This window comes from Lissotriton vulgaris, chromosome 2_1, assembly GCF_964263255.1.
Source record: "Lissotriton vulgaris chromosome 2_1, aLisVul1.2, whole genome shotgun sequence".
Lineage (NCBI taxonomy): Eukaryota > Metazoa > Chordata > Amphibia > Caudata > Salamandridae > Lissotriton > Lissotriton vulgaris.
The window spans coordinates 1,031,278,540-1,031,295,661 of record NC_141687.1 but is presented as its reverse complement, the minus strand read 5'-3'; the positions used below and the strand labels follow the sequence as shown (position 1 = coordinate 1,031,295,661).

The following is a 17,122-nucleotide window of genomic DNA, read 5'->3' as shown; positions in this document are numbered from 1 at the left end:
CGCATGCAATGTATTATATGTGTTAAAAATAAACATATTATTGTACTTTCTTTATGATGAAAGCTATGTAGTGATCAATCTGCCCTAAGATATGTGCTCATACTTTTGAGCATGTCTAACCATGAATTGTGCGCTAGTCGCCTTCAGTAGACCAGTCCTTGGCGGAAGGGTGGAGCCTGATCATGATATTTTATTGCTACCTTTGCACATGTTCTCACCTCGGACGAAATCAGATTTTAATTGTTTAACTTAAATATGACTGTATTTAAAAAAAAAAAAGGATTTTTATGTGTATGTTTTATGGGGTGTAAATTCTGAAATAAACATTTTCTACTAGTATATGATATTACATAGTATAAAAATTAAGCACATTTATTTCAACTAGAACCCTACGTGGTAGGGTCCTGAGATGCAGAAGAGGATTGCCAAGCTTTCTAGCAGATGCCCGAGTGTCATGGACATTAATGAACCATGAAAGGCTCTGGAATGGGCCAAAAGCAATGCCATAACTCGCATTAGGTGAATACTGAACAGTAGCAGTGATAAAGGTTGGTCTTGGGGAAGCCCAAAAACAGAAGGAGGCGGGACAAAAAGTAACTTGCGACAACTTAACGGAGATCAACGTCATCCCAGCACATCCATCAAAACCACAAACACCACAGTGATAAGAAGTTTAATGTGATCCACTCTCTCAAAGGCTGCATAAAGCCAGGAGGTGTAGCTTGCCAAGTCTCTTTTATCTACGACCCTTTGTTGTCTGAAAAAAACAGAAGTAATGTCTATATGCAATTTATAATGCGAAAGCAGTGAACGGAAATTACGATGGCAGTTGGTGCTCATTTGGGGAGGACAGGTAAGCCAAATGCCAATATCTGGGTAATATATTTGTCACTCCTAAGCCCCAGTTGCAACCTGACCAGAGGACAGCCACGTTTTGTGTAATGAGGGTTACTAATTTTCAAATAAAATAACCTTGAGCTACTAGTAATCTTGGTGTTGTACTAGTGACCATATCACCTAAGATTTAATTAGTGGCCCCCCCTTACAACTTTGTCAGCAGTCAGCACCTCAGTACATGAGGCAGAGTCAGCATCAGTAATGTAAAAACAGTCTTTATCAATTTGGAATGGAAAACGTCGTTTTGGACGAAGGCGGAATCAGCTGTGCCTTTACAGCGCCGGCAACAGAACAAATGCGTCTTTAGCACGCATTCGTCTGCACGCAAGTCGTTAGAAAGAGGGTCCCAGAGGCAGTGAGTAATAGGGCAGATGGGGTTTCCAGGGGCCCCCACAGGAGGCTAGGAGAGGAGACGGGAGAGAATCCCAGAGCAACAGGTATCAATATTTTATAGGTCGGAGTACTGCACCTGACCTTAAGATGAGAGAGGATCCAGACACTGGTGGTGACACTTTGTTTGTCAACACTTATCTCTGCCTGACCTTAATATGGTGGACACCCTACTAATTTCAATTGTTTAGCTCCTCTGGGCCAGGTCCACTGCTCACACACCAATATGTGATAATCATTCAGAGGACTCGGTTTTTCACTTGGAACTTCCAGCACAATCTGGAAATCTTTTACCCAGACTACATTCATGGAGGTCATTTTGAAACCACTTTGTGCTCCCACAACCTATAGTTAAGCCCTCCCTGCCAACGTAAAATAACTTAGAGGACTGACCAATACCTCAGAGAGAAGAAGATGGTTCAAAGCAGGAAACTAAAAAGGAAAACAGGACTTCCAGCACCTAGGCAGGAGCTTACTTAACTAAAGAGTCGGCCATCTTGCAATGGTATTGACTGCTCCCATCCACACCCACAACAAAGTTGCAAGAAAGATGATCCCACTTCAAAAGATGGAGGCTCAGCAGTGGAGGTAAAGGTAGGCCACGGGGATGCCTTGCCTAACTAACCTCCTTCGGAGTGTTGACCGAGGTGGCTCCAGGGCTTACCAGTGGCCGCTGGGAGCAGGAAGAGCTGAGAGGCCTGCAACGGTGATACCCTGCTCGGAACGGCCCAAGTAGAGAGGTGCTGCGGTCCAGCAGTCCTGGAGAAATATGTCATGGGAGTGCTTTTGTGTGTGCGTCCGTGCGTGTATGAGGGTGTGTGTGCAGACGCACGTTTGTGTGTGCGCCTGTGCGTGTTTGAAAAACTATGTTCTCATTTGAGTGTGCTTGTGCTTGTCTGTGCGTGTGATGGTGTGGACATGTATTTGTTTTTTTTGTATTAGAGCATGTGATTCTATGTGTGCTTGTGTTTGTGCGCACAGATGTTTCTGTATGTGTGCTTATATCTGTGCGTGTGATGGTGTGTGCATGTACTTGAGTATTTTTGTATTAGAGTATGGATTGTCTGTGTGCTTGAGCGTGTGGATGTTTCTGTATGCTTCCTTGTATGGTGCCCTCTGTTCGCGTATGAGAGTGTGTGCGCACATTTGTGTGTGCTTGTGCATGTCTGTACGTGTGATGGTGTGTGTGTGTGCATGTATTTGTGTGTACATCCTTGGGTATTTTTGTTGTGGAGCATGTGATTGTATTGTGTGTGTTGGACCTGGATTACCCAAGCCTACATATGGTAGCTTGGCACAGTCGTGGTCTACAGCTAACTCTAAGCGCTGGCTAAGTACTTACAAGCCTTACCCACAGTAACACAGTGATGAACCACTAAAATAAAGACACAACACCTCTGTTTGGAAAAATACCGTTACCTTTTATAAAAATAAATGCTTTTCTTGTTATGCTTTTTAGTTAGGGATAAAAGACAATCAAATTACACCTTTACATGAAATTCAAATCACACTTCAATATTTTTCCTGTTCAGAATTTGAGAATCAGAGGTACATTTAGGTTCTGTAGTTATTCAGGACACAAGACACTTCACTAATAATTTTACAGGAAGGAAAAATGCAGTCTGACAGTGTAATATGTTTTTAAAGACACATTTGCAGGTACATTACCCCACAGCTCTTAAGCACTGCTCAGCTCAACAGAATGACCTGGTTGTAGAACCTCACAGCATTACCCACCAGTAATGTGACTAAAAGGGAAGACACAATAATATTAGCAAGGTACACCCCACTCTAATGTATAGGCACACCTATCTGGTAGAGGATCTACTTCTTCAATTTATCAATAACTATAAGGGTTTTTACTCAGGAACCCTGTGGTTCTCTGCACAGCTTCCACCTCTCTTTTCTGAGTCAAGTATTGGTTACTTAAGCCTGATTTAGGCAGTTCAGTAGCCCGCTTTCCTGAAGTCAGGCTTCTCTGGACTGTTCAGTCACTTGTGTGGGTCGTAGCCCCACTGTCCTGCTTCCTTCTCCCAGTGCTGCCGCCTCCCGTCCCCACACTACCCGGCTTACTTGAAGGGTTGTGGGCGTGTCGCGGGTGTTTCCTCCACTCGCGCTGAAGCCTGGCAGCAGACGGCTGCTAGGGAAGGTCGCTGGAAGCTTTCCTGGCCCCAAGGCTCCTTACTGCAACGTCCGCTGCGGCGCTTCTGCCTCCTCAAGAGGGGGGACGAATACCTGGAGCTCCGACGCGGACAGCTTCCTCGTTGACGCGACCGGCTCTCCTCAGGCGCACTACTCCGCTGGGCATGCGCGGAAGCGCTCGCTCTTCTCCCGCCTCCGCACTCACTCAAAGGGAGGACGCTGGTCTTCCGGTGACGCTGCTCTCCCGGGCCTGCCCGATCATAGGCCCCTCCTGCCTCACGAAAAGCGTCTAGTTGCCGGTCATGCGCGGAAGCGCCGATCTCTTCGTTTTGACGCGGCCGGTGCCCCCGGGGTCCCGATGCCGATCAGAGCAGCGTCGCTGCTTCCCTCCAGTCACTTCTCACTTGGGCTTCACAGGAAGGATGTCCACACACGGCGCCCTCGCTCCACAGGTCGCCAGGGTGCCACAGACCCCCGCATTCACTACAGCTACTCCACGTCCCCGGTAAGCTCAGCGCTGGTTAGGGGTAGCCAGGAATATCTTCAATTAAGGATATCCTGAGTGGATTTAATGGGTTTCCAAGATGTAAGTGGCTGCTTCCTCAAGTAGCTCGATTTCTTTACCAATAGTTGATGTTTTGAGAGAGGGATCGGTCAAAGGCTGAAGGGGGAACAATCCTCTGAAGTAACTGTCAGCCTCAGTGACAAACTAGCTGCTCTTAGTGTGTCCACCTCCTCTCACCACTGCCTCACTCCTCTACTCTGGGGTCAGCACAAAATGGCTGCTGGTCACTGGCCTTATATAGGGTGGCCTGAGACCTGCAGAACTCTCTAGTTGATTCCAGAAAGTTCCCTAATGTTACCCTATGGACCTGTCCTCCAGTAGTGTCCGTTATGGCAGTTGGTGGACACCATTTTAGGTCTCTGGAGATCCCTAAGGTTTCAAGGGGGTGACTAGGCCTCACAAGTGATGAGGGAAAAATGGCGTCATCGCCAAGGAACACCTAGCCCCCTGACAGCATAAAAAAACTCCTGATGGACACATGTAAAAATAAAAAATAGAAACTCTGGGAGGCTAAGGGGGACAAAAATAAATCATGGTGGTTAGAGTCTTCCCAGAAGCAGACAGGTCTAACACGCGTCCCCCCCAGCTGAGAGTGGGGAGAACTACCCAACCCCTTGGGAGTCCTCATCACTAAGGCGGAAATACCTGGATAGACCGTCTGCGTTGGCATGGTCTGCCCCAGGTCGATGTTCCACCCTGAAGTCCATTCCCTGTAGGGAGATGGACCACCTTAGCAACTTGGGATTCTCCCCCTTCATTTGCATCAGCCAACGAAGGGGGCGATGGTCAGTCTGAACCAGGAAGTGCGAACCAAACAGGTATGGTCGCAGCTTCTTCAGAGCCCAAACCACCGCAAAGGCTTCTCTCTCAATTGTACTCCACCTCCTTTCCCTGGGGAGTAGTCTCCTGGACAGGAAGACCACGGGTTGATCCAAGCCCTCATCATTTAGCTGCGATAACACTGCCCCAATGCCATGTTCTGATGCATCTGTTTGGACAATGAATTCTCTAGCAAAATCAGGGGCCTTGAGAATGGGAGCGGAACACAATGCTTGTTTCAAGGTCATGAAGGCTCGCTGGCAAGCCTCCGTCCAGACTACCCGTCGGGGTTGCTTCTTGGAAGTAAGCTCAGTGAGAGGGGCCACGATAGTGCCATACCCCTTCACGAAGCGACGGTAATATCCAGTGAGGCCCAGGAAGGCTCGGACCTCTGTTTGAGTCTTGGGGGGCTCCCAGGCGATGATAGCCTCAATCTTTGCCTGGAGGGGCTGCACCGTCCCTCTGCCCACCAAGTGACCTAGGTACACCACCGACCCCTGTCCGATCTGACACTTGCTGGCCTTGATTGTCAATCCAGCCTGTTGCAGGGCATGTAGAACAGCTTGCAGATGCTGCAAATGGTCCTCCCAGCTGCTACTGAAGACAGCAATGTCGTCCAGGTATGCAGCAGAAAAAGCTTCCATTCCAGAAAGGACCCTGTTCACCAGCCGCTGAAAAGTGGCAGGGGCATTCTTGAGCCCAAAGGGCATCACACGAAATTGGTAGTGTCCCTCAGGTGTAGAGAAGGCTGACCTTTCCTTCGCCTCCTCGGTAAGGGAAATCTGCCAGTACCCTGAAGTTAGGTCAAAGGTACTTAAGTATTGAGCAGCTCCCAGCCGGTCAATAAGCTCATCCGCCCGTGGGATAGGATGTGCATCAGTTTTGGTCACTGAGTTCAAGCCTCGGTAATCCACACAGAACCTCAATTCCGGTGTGGTGCCTGGTGGGGCAGCCTTTGGTACCAAAACCACCGGGCTAGACCAAGGGCTTCCAGAAGGTTCAATCACTCCCAGCTCCAGCATCTTGGCGACTTCACTCTTGATGCTAGCCTTCACCTTGTCCGACAGCCGGTAGATTTTAGACTTCACAGGTGGGCTGTCTCCTGTGTCCACGTCATGGGTACACAGGTGGGTCCTACCCGGGACAAGGGAGAACAGAGAAGAAAATTGCTCCAGGATCTGGCGGCAATCACCCTGCTGTTCAGGAGTTAGGGATGGCGAGAGAATTACTCCCTCCACCGACCCATCCTTTTCTTGGGACGAGAGAAGATCAGGGAGAGGTTCGCTTTCTTCTTCCTCTGCTCCATCGGTTACCATCATCAAGACAACCGCGGGCCTCTCATGATGTGGCTTGAGGCGATTGGCATGCAGCACCCTGTGGGGCTGCCTCGGGGCCTTAAGATCCACCAAGTAGGTGGACTTCCCCTTCTTTTCCAACACCTCAAAGGGGCCTGTCCAACGGTCCTGGAGGGCATTTAGCTCTCCAGGTTCCATCACCCACACCTTCTGTCCAGGCTCCAGTTCCACTGGGTGAGCGTTGTGGTCATACCACTCTTTCATCACTGCTTGGCTGGCCTCCAAGTTGTCTGAAGCTTGCTTCCACAACTTAGCCATTTGGCTCCGGAAGGCCAGCATGTAGCTCACCACGTCCTGGGGAAGCTTTCTGGGAGTCCGTTCCCATCCGTCTTTCACCAGGCTGAGAGGTCCCCGTACAGGGTGCCCGTACAAAAGTTCGAAGGGGCTGAAGCCCACTCCCTTTTGTGGCACCTCCCTGTAAGAAAACAAGAGACAGGGTAGGAGGATGTCCCATTTCCTCCGCAGGCTCTCAGGTAGACTCCGTATCATACCTTTTAAGGTTTTGTTAAACCTTTCCACAAGACCATTGGTTTGTGGGTGATAAGGAGTGGTAAACCGATAGGTAACTCCGCACTCCTTCCACATAGCCCGCATGTATGCTGAAAGGAAGTTAGTCCCCCTGTCGGACACAACCTCCTTGGGGAAACCCACTCGGGTAAAGATCCCCATCAGGGCCCTAGCCACCACAGGTGCAGTGATGGTCCTCAGAGGTATTGCCTCTGGGTACCGTGTGGCATGATCCACTAAAACCAGTATGAACCGGTGACCAGCTGAAGTTGGTGGATCCAATGGCCCCACAATGTCGATGCCCACCCTCTCAAAGGGGGTGCTAACGACAGGTAGTGGTTCCAGGGGAGCTTTAAGCTTCACTCCTGTTTTCCCACTAGCTTGGCAGGACACACACGTCCGACAATATGTGTCAGACGCCACTTTCATTCGAGGCCAATAGAAGTGGGGGACAAGCCGGGCAAAGGTCTTGTCCTGTCCTAGATGTCCTGCCAATGGTATCTCATGAGCCAGTTCCAGTAGAAAGGCTCTAAAGCATTGAGGGACCACCAAGGCTCTGGCTGAACCATGGCCAGGTGCCTTGGGCTCACTGTAGAGGAGTCCATCCTCCCAGTAAATCCGGTAACTCCCTTCAATGTTTCCTGCTGCCTGGGCGTTGGCCTGTTGCCGCAGCCCCTCGAGAGTAGGACACTCTTTCTGAGCTTCACAGAATTCTTCCCTGGAAGGACCTCCCTCCACATGCCATTCTGTAGGGATGGGTAGGTTCTCCAAGGAAGCAACATTCTCCCCTGTGGACTCCAGATCCACCTCCGCAGGTGGTCCAGCTGTCTCACGAGGCGGAGATGTCGAGGCAGGGTCCTCCGGCCTCCTGTCCTTCTCCTCTCTGGCAGCCGGCTGGGCCATTGTTCCAGGCTCCAGCGTAAGTGAACTCCCCCTTCGGGCAGTCGCTGACCTTGTGCTGACACAAGTCCAGTCAGGGGGTCCCAGCATCTCAGAGTGAGTCTGGTACTCCACCCTCCTCCAAGCATTGTGCTCCATATCATTCCCTAACAGGCAGTCAACAGGCACGGCAGGGCTTACGGCAACTCGAAGTGGACCTGCAACCCCTCCCCACTCAAAGGGAACCTCAGCCACAGGGTAGTGGCCCAATCTGCCGTCAGCCATTACGGCGGGATGGAGTACGTCTGGGATGACCTGCTCTGGAGACACCAGCTGACTCCTTACCATAGTCATGCTGGCTCCTGTGTCTCTCAGAGCCTCCCCTCTACGGCCATTGATGGTGACCCACTGCTCATACTTAGTAGTATTAGAGGGCAGCTGGGTCTTGGGAACCATCTCCTTATCTCCCAGGGACACTAAGGTGACACCCGCCCGCTCCCCTCCATTAACCAAAGGCATCTCCTCCCCGAGCACTACACTAGTGATTCCCGGGGCTTTTCCTCCAGTGGGAGGGGGTGGTCTTTTTGGGCATCTCACATCTCCTTTATAGTGTCCCACACCACCACACTCAAAACAATGAACAACCCTTGGCTGCTGGCTTTGGCCAGGGGTAGGGTTGCGAGGGGGGTTACTCTTGGGGATGAATCCTCTGCCCCTTCCTTGCGAAGTATTTTGTGGCCCTTTTGAGAACTCCCTCTTAATTTCCCCTCCCTCTTTCTTCTGGGGGGCGCCCTGTCCTGGCTTCTGGGAATTCCCTCCAGTCCCCTTAGTCGACACCCGGGTACTAACCCAGATGTCCGCCTCCTCAGCAAGCTTCCTGGGGCTGGTCAGCTTGCTGTCCACCAGATGCTGTCTTAGCTCGGGAAGACACTTCTCGAGTAGGTGTTCCTTGAGTATGAGGTCATATAGTCCCTCATAGTCCCCTACTTCGCTGCCTCTTACCCAACCCTCCAGGGCCTTCCTGGAGTAGTCCAAGAAATCTACCCAGTTTTGTGTGCCCAGCTTGTAGCTGCCCCGGAACTTTTGTCTATATTTCTCAGGGGTCAACCCAAACTTCTTGAGCAGCGCTAATTTCATAGCCGGATAGTAGGTCTGTTCACTCTGGTCAAGGGCCAACAAAGTATCCCTGCCAGTGGGGGGCATGTATTTGTATAACCCACCTCCCCAGTGGACTTCCAGAATCCCATGGGCCCTCAGCGAGACCTCGTAGGCGGCTAGCCATTTAGCAATGTCGTCACTGGGTACATAACAAGCCATAATGTCTTTTGGTAGGTACGGTCTAGGTTCTCGGGTGTTGGTTTGGTTATCGCTGCCACCACTCTCTGGTTTGGGGGTACGTAAACTCAGGGCCTGCAAATCCATCTCTTTGATGGTCCGCTCATGCTCCAACCTCTTTTCCTCCCTCACCATGTCCATCCTGGCTAGTTCGATTCTCATCCTCCTCTCCTCCCTCCTGTCTTCTAACTCGGCGTCGGTCAGGCCCCTCTCTGACACACTACTGCCCACTCTAGAAGGTGTTCTAGGACCTGTTACAAGGTTCTCCCCTCCCGCCTGGTACAGTGTTGTGGTCTCCAGGACAGTGTCCTTGTCACTCTCTTCAGGATCTACCTCCTCCCCGGAATGAGCCTCTACCCATGCCCGAATACTGGTCAGCAGCTCAACTTTCCTGGCGCCTTTCTTGAAGAACACCCCCTGCTGCTGACACCATTCCTTCAATTGAGGCACAGTATAATTGTCTAGCTCTTCCACATTTATCTCCATTCTTATTTGAAGTATAAAATGCTACACAGGAGAAATCCACAGAGTGACCTGAGGTCAACCTCCACCCACCGCCAGAAGTCAATTTAGAAAAACCAAAAATGTAAATTAGGAGGGCCGCAGGGAGAAAACTCCAGGTGGGGTCTTGTGGTTGTCACTGCGTTACTAATAAGTAAGTGTAAGTACAGATCCGCTATCCCACCGCTGAAACACCAATTATGTTGGACCTGGATTACCCAAGCCTACATATGGTAGCTTGGCACAGTCGTGGTCTACAGCTAACTCTAAGCGCTGGCTAAGTACTTACAAGCCTTACCCACAGTAACACAGTGATGAACCACTAAAATAAAGACACAACACCTCTGTTTGGAAAAATACCGTTACCTTTTATAAAAATAAATGCTTTTCTTGTTATGCTTTTTAGTTAGGGATAAAAGACAATCAAATTACACCTTTACATGAAATTCAAATCACACTTCAATATTTTTCCTGTTCAGAATTTGAGAATCAGAGGTACATTTAGGTTCTGTAGTTATTCAGGACACAAGACACTTCACTAATAATTTTACAGGAAGGAAAAATGCAGTCTGACAGTGTAATATGTTTTTAAAGACACATTTGCAGGTACATTACCCCACAGCTCTTAAGCACTGCTCAGCTCAACAGAATGACCTGGTTGTAGAACCTCACAGCATTACCCACCAGTAATGTGACTAAAAGGGAAGACACAATAATATTAGCAAGGTACACCCCACTCTAATGTATAGGCACACCTATCTGGTAGAGGATCTACTTCTTCAATTTATCAATAACTATAAGGGTTTTTACTCAGGAACCCTGTGGTTCTCTGCACAGCTTCCACCTCTCTTTTCTGAGTCAAGTATTGGTTACTTAAGCCTGATTTAGGCAGTTCAGTAGCCCGCTTTCCTGAAGTCAGGCTTCTCTGGACTGTTCAGTCACTTGTGTGGGTCGTAGCCCCACTGTCCTGCTTCCTTCTCCCAGTGCTGCCGCCTCCCGTCCCCACACTACCCGGCTTACTTGAAGGGTTGTGGGCGTGTCGCGGGTGTTTCCTCCACTCGCGCTGAAGCCTGGCAGCAGACGGCTGCTAGGGAAGGTCGCTGGAAGCTTTCCTGGCCCCAAGGCTCCTTACTGCAACGTCCGCTGCGGCGCTTCTGCCTCCTCAAGAGGGGGGACGAATACCTGGAGCTCCGACGCGGACAGCTTCCTCGTTGACGCGACCGGCTCTCCTCAGGCGCACTACTCCGCTGGGCATGCGCGGAAGCGCTCGCTCTTCTCCCGCCTCCGCACTCACTCAAAGGGAGGACGCTGGTCTTCCGGTGACGCTGCTCTCCCGGGCCTGCCCGATCATAGGCCCCTCCTGCCTCACGAAAAGCGTCTAGTTGCCGGTCATGCGCGGAAGCGCCGATCTCTTCGTTTTGACGCGGCCGGTGCCCCCGGGGTCCCGATGCCGATCAGAGCAGCGTCGCTGCTTCCCTCCAGTCACTTCTCACTTGGGCTTCACAGGAAGGATGTCCACACACGGCGCCCTCGCTCCACAGGTCGCCAGGGTGCCACAGACCCCCGCATTCACTACAGCTACTCCACGTCCCCGGTAAGCTCAGCGCTGGTTAGGGGTAGCCAGGAATATCTTCAATTAAGGATATCCTGAGTGGATTTAATGGGTTTCCAAGATGTAAGTGGCTGCTTCCTCAAGTAGCTCGATTTCTTTACCAATAGTTGATGTTTTGAGAGAGGGATCGGTCAAAGGCTGAAGGGGGAACAATCCTCTGAAGTAACTGTCAGCCTCAGTGACAAACTAGCTGCTCTCAGTGTGTCCACCTCCTCTCACCACTGCCTCACTCCTCTACTCTGGGGTCAGCACAAAATGGCTGCTGGTCACTGGCCTTATATAGGGTGGCCTGAGACCTGCAGAACTCTCTAGTTGATTCCAGAAAGTTCCCTAATGTTACCCTATGGACCTGTCCTCCAGTAGTGTCCGTTATGGCAGTTGGTGGACACCATTTTAGGTCTCTGGAGATCCCTAAGGTTTCAAGGGGGTGACTAGGCCTCACAAGTGATGAGGGAAAAATGGCGTCATCGCCAAGGAACACCTAGCCCCCTGACAGCATAAAAAAACTCCTGATGGACACATGTAAAAATAAAAAATAGAAACTCTGGGAGGCTAAGGGGGACAAAAATAAATCATGGTGGTTAGAGTCTTCCCAGAAGCAGACAGGTCTAACAGTGTGCTTGTGTTTTTGATAGTTTCTGTGTGTGTGCGTATCTGCGTGTTTGAGAGTGTGAGCACATTTGTGTGTGCATGTCTTTGCATATGATGGTGTTTGTGTGTGCATGTATTTGGGTGTTTTTGTTTAAGAGCATGGGATTTTATGTGTGCTTGTGTTCTTGGATATTTTCTGTCTCTGGGCTTGCATGTGTGCGTCAGTGCGCATATGAGAATGTTTGCTCACAATTGTGTGTGTGTGCATGTATGTGCGTGTGATGGTGTGTGCATGTAGGATTTGTTAGTCTCTGGCGTCCGCATGCCTGGATATTGACTTTAACTGCCAGATGCCTGACCTTAGGATGGCCACCAGTGTACAGTACAGTCCCCTGCCTGACCCCAAGGATGGCTTCCTTAGTGGTCTCCTACATGTTTTTACTTCCCTGGGACAACAATTGGTGTTAGACCTGGCACCTTGGCGTGAGTCTCCCTTCCACTTTTTGCTAATGTGCCTCCGATGTTTTGCTGGTTTTCCGATACTCAGGGCACTGCGCCACGGCTGACCCGTGCCGCAGTGCAAGTGCTCCCTACTGTAAATGGTACATGCGATTGGTATCCCTGATTGGTTCATTGGATTTACTGTCAGTCCCTAGTAAAGTGCACTAGGAGTGCCGGGGCTTGTAGATGCCAATACTGCTGGTGGGCCTGCAGCGCTGGTTGCGCCACCCACCGAAGCAGCCGTAAAGATGTGTCTGGGAACTGCGACCGCAGAACCCGCGTGTGGTCTCGTACTGTCACGCCAGCTGGGCAAGTGCACCCACTTGCCAGCCCCGAACCTTCCCTTGACTACATATTAGTCACCCCTATGGTAGGCCTGTGGGCAGGGTGCGTTGTAGGTGTAAGGCAGGACAAGCCCTGATGTGTGTGGCCTGTCCTGGTAGTGACTTACGACCAAGACCGTATTTCACTATTGAAGGCTACCTGCTCCATTAGGCCAGACTGAGCTGCTGGAATTATTACACCCTATAATCCCAGCAGGCTCAGGGAGCATGGTAGCGAGTCGTGTTTAGTATGCCTGAACTCAGGATGATAAAATATTTCTTGTAGTCAAGTTTATTTTAGTATCCTGGGTTGGCAAATGCTACTTTTAGAAAGTCAGCATTTGCTTGCCTAACCATTTCAGCCGCCTCTGCTGGTATGTGTATCTGACTGTCTGGGATGTGTGAGTGACAGGGCTGGGGGGATGACAGGTGGTGAATGCGCAGATTACACCTTAGTGGGACGTAGGAGTGGCTCTTGACTCTGGATCTTGCTGTGCTCTACCACCACAATGCCGGCTCCACCCTCCTGGGGAGCAACTGATGACTCAGCCGACACCTGGCCCAGGAAGGGCGAAGCCCCCATCAACAAGGTACTCTGGCGGCCCCTGTCCGCACAATGCTGGCTCCACCTCCTGTGGGGCGTCTGATGCGCCTGCCCCTCACACTGAAAGCAGAAGCCGGAGTACACCCACCAGAGTACTCAAAGACTGAAAGTGGCTATGCATAGACCCCCTGGCCTGCGAGAACAAAAGAAATGCCCTATAAAAGAAGGAGCCCTGCTCCTTGAAAGTTAGATCCAGTTTGGGCTACAGAAGGAACTCTGCCCGACGAGAAGGACCGTGAAGGACAAGGAAGGGTGCTGTCTCTTGCCTGTGTCTGGTGCCTTGCTGCCGAAGGAGAGGAGGAAGGAAAGACTGCGAGAAGACTTTTGCTTTACAAGACTTTGTGCCAAACTCTGCTGAGAGATCTCCAAGGGCTTGCTGTGAACTTGCCCCCTGACCAGCGCCCCAGGACCAGTGGGCGCTACACCCTGACGAAAGCGACTGTGTGTGCTGCCTATCCCTGCAGTACCGACGGAGGAATCTCCTCCAAGGCAACGACATCCACCTGACCACCGTGACCGGGGCCCAAAGCAACAGCGAAAGCAAAGTGAGGTCCAGCCGCCGCTGGCCTACGACTGCTTAAGCCACACTACCTAGAGGGTAAGCAGAGGTTGTCTGGAAGGTAACCCTCAGCCCTGACGAGGAAGAGAGAGTCCCTGCTTGTCGCTAGTGTCGCCACTGCGCCAACTAGAGCCTCCCCCTTCCTACAATTGGACATTGGCCAGACCTTGAACCTATCCCCTAACCTGCCTACCCATCAGGACTTGGAACCTGCGGAACTTACCCAAGACTGTGGAAACCTAGCGATTTGGCTGATGCCCGGTGGAGCTACCATATAGCTAAAGAGGAGATGGGTTGTGGACTCCCCCCTCTGCCGTCACCTACCCAGACGGACCTTGGGCAGATTTTCCCCTCGTCTCTACGTCCTATCTCCCTCCTACCCCTTTACCCTATCCCCTTACCCTTCATTGCTCCATTCACCTTGTCCCCTAAGTTCTTTAAATGCTTTTCTTGATACTTATGTAACTTTTAACTTATGTAAATTGCAACATTATTGTTCCTCATATAAAGCGCTCTGATTCCTTCAGGTCTAGCCAGCGCTATATAATATCTTATTAATCTAATTTGTTCCCATTTAGTACTCTTGCTCTCTTTGTCTACCTCCCTAGCTCCTAGCTCCTATCCCCTCTCCCCTCAATTTCTCTCTCCTTTCTTGTTAGTCTACCTAGCGCCCTGTCTTTGTGCCCTTTGACTAAGCACTCCTTCTCCCCTTGTTGGGGAAAGATCCAATATTTATACTCTGGAGTCTCAGCGAACCCGCTGAGAGAGTCCACTGCGCCAAGGGAGCCACTCACAGCTGAGGTATGTTAGGGCACCCCTTGCCAAAGCACTCCCTCTCCCCTTTTTGGGGAAGGATCCAGTTTGTAGCCCTTGGAGCCTCAGAGACCCCTCTGAGAGAGTCCACTGCGTAAAGGGAGCCTCCCGCAACTGAGATAGGGAAGTGATACCACTCAGAATAATAATAATAATAATAATCACAGCTTACTGGACTTTGGACGTTGCTTTGACTCATCTAGCGGTTTGTGTCCCAATCGCCCTTCCTCTCCTCTTTCCATGCAGTGTCCTTCACCCTCCCCTCCTCTTTCCTGCCTTCATTACCTGTCTACTTCCCCAGCTCCTTCCCCCTCCCCATAATCTTTCCCCTTGCTTGCTTTTCACCTTACGTATTTGTGCTTGTTGTTTATCTCGACCTTATTTAGTAACTATTTTGCCATGCTCTAATTACTGTGTAACCTTTGTAACGATGTAACCTGTAATTATGATCTGATGCTCATGTAAAGCGCTCTGATACCTCTGGGTCTAGCCAGCGCTATATAAAACCGTTTAAATAAATAAATAGTAAATTAAACTATTCCAATATGCAGCCCCCCCCCCCCCCCACGAAGGCAAGTCATTGAAATGACTTGCGTGCAGAACAAATGCATGCTCAAGACGCATTCGTTCAAATGACGGAGTTCCTAAGGAATGCGTGAAAAACGGATGTGGAATTCTGTCATACATTCGATTAATACCTCTACATAGTTAATGCACAACACAGTTACTATATAACAGCCACAAATGCAACTCCCCAGTCACCAAAGCAGCATCAGTAATAAGGATCCCCAACAACAAATGATTTAGCATTCAAATACCAGCTTTAAATACATTTTTGAAATTCAACTATTTTTTTCCAAAGAACAGCTTATGAGTACTAAAAACACACACATTTTCATCTTGAATACTCGCTTTTCAAATTTGGTACACATATATTAATTCAACTAGGCAAAAGGTGCTCATATAATAGTCTGGGCTGCCCAGAGGAGAACTACTTGCAGTTAGTTGGATTGCTACCAGTAGCTCACAAGCTACTCGTTGGAGAAGCCTGCTTTACACTGTCCAACAAATGTACATCGAGATTAGACGTTCAAGTAGACTGTCCCAACTATGCCCCAACCAAACTGAAAGAGCTGTGTGGACATTTTAAGAAGAAGTAAAAATAGCATGGATTCATTCAAGCAGCTCCATATACAAAAACCATAAGAAGAACTATGCTAAGGCTATACTTCCATTCTAGATGATCACCAATAAAGCAAAGATGGCATTCAATAAAAATATGCAATCTGTGATCAACAAGAAAAATACCCACATCATTACCTTTAATTGTATATCCGCAGAGGCCAGCTTCTTTGCTTCAGTTACTGCACTTAGCTGTTGATAGTCAACAGGTCTGTACTTCCGGCTGTGCAAGCCATTCTTCATATGAACCACCAGTTCATCTATTTTGCATCCAAAGGAGAAAAAATAGTTAATGTACATGGAACATTTCCAATATTAAAATTCATAATACAATTTCATCACCATGAAGATTGCATTTAATAGCTGAAAGTCTACCTTGTTTTGATCATCATTTTCCTAGAGAGTTATTTCCAAACAATCTTGCCAAATAGGAAGGGAACACATTTTCTTTGAAGTGGTGAAGGAAGAAGCAATACAAGCTAGCATACATAACATGCACTAGGCTCCCATCCTAGACTTCTAGCAGGCGATTTCACTCCAGAATTGAGGCAATGCACAAGCTGAGGGCAGAAGAAGTATTCACCTTAAATTATTCTGAAGAAAAGCTTTCATTAATGTCCTAATCCACAAAAAGTCTCACAATAAATTAAAAGGATGGTCAAGGCGGTATGCACCCGACTGCTGGCATCTGTGAGCATTCTCAAGTGGCAGGTTCTATTTCCAACCACTTTAAACAAGCATTTGCAATTCAATAGGTCTTGCATTAGGAAAGTTTGAGCTATTGGTATTGTAAATGACACATTTTGTATTTATTGTATTGTATTGTATGCACATTTGTATAGCGAATGGCTACCCGGAGGCATCCCAGCGCTTGCAGTGGCAGTGGAGTAGTGACCCTTATTTTGGGAAGAGAAATGTTTTCAGAGCTTTCCTAAAAGTAAGATGGTTGTGTTCTGAACGTAGGAAGAGAGGAAGAGAATTCCAAAGTCTAGAGGATTTGCCTGAGAAGGATTGACCTCCGCTTCTGGCCCTACGGATCCTAGGAACAATAGCCAGATTCTGATTTTCAGAGCAAATGGATCGTTTGGGTTCGTAAGGCTGAATGATGCCTTGGAGAATCGGGGGACCTAATTTGCCCAAAGACTTATGAACAATGCATAAGCTTTTGAATTTCACTCTCATGAACTGGCAACCAGTGAAGAGATTTAAGGGCTGGTCTTGCTGATTGATGTTTTGGGGTGCCTACCAACAGTCTTGGCGCCCAGGTTTGAGTAGCTTGGAGTTTGGAGAGGGTAGCAACAGGCGCACCTAAATACAGGGCATTAACATAATCCAGCCTTGAAAGCACCAGGACCTGGACTATTTATTTTCTGGCCTGAAAAGGGAGAAGGGGAAGAGCCTTACGGATCATTTTTAAGAATCCATAACAGGAGGCTGCGGTCTTCCAAGCCTGAGTTTTGAACGTAAGTTCATGGTCCATCCAAAACCCCAGACTCTTTAGCTGGGTTTTGGGCGTACGTAAAGGACCCATGGACGAGGGCCATATG

The 17,122-nt window shown here is 49.3% G+C and overlaps 1 protein-coding gene across 1 annotated transcript in view; it reads right to left on the bottom strand.

Moving 5' to 3' along the window:
- CCDC148 (coiled-coil domain containing 148) overlaps positions 1-17,122 on the bottom strand; it is a 1,056,272-nt gene that overhangs the window by 840,390 nt on the left and 198,760 nt on the right. Inside the window, exon 3 of the mRNA XM_086956667.1 lies at positions 15,714-15,835. Coding sequence (XP_086812793.1) covers positions 15,714-15,835 — 122 coding nt within the window. The remainder of the gene's footprint in view (positions 1-15,713; positions 15,836-17,122) is intronic.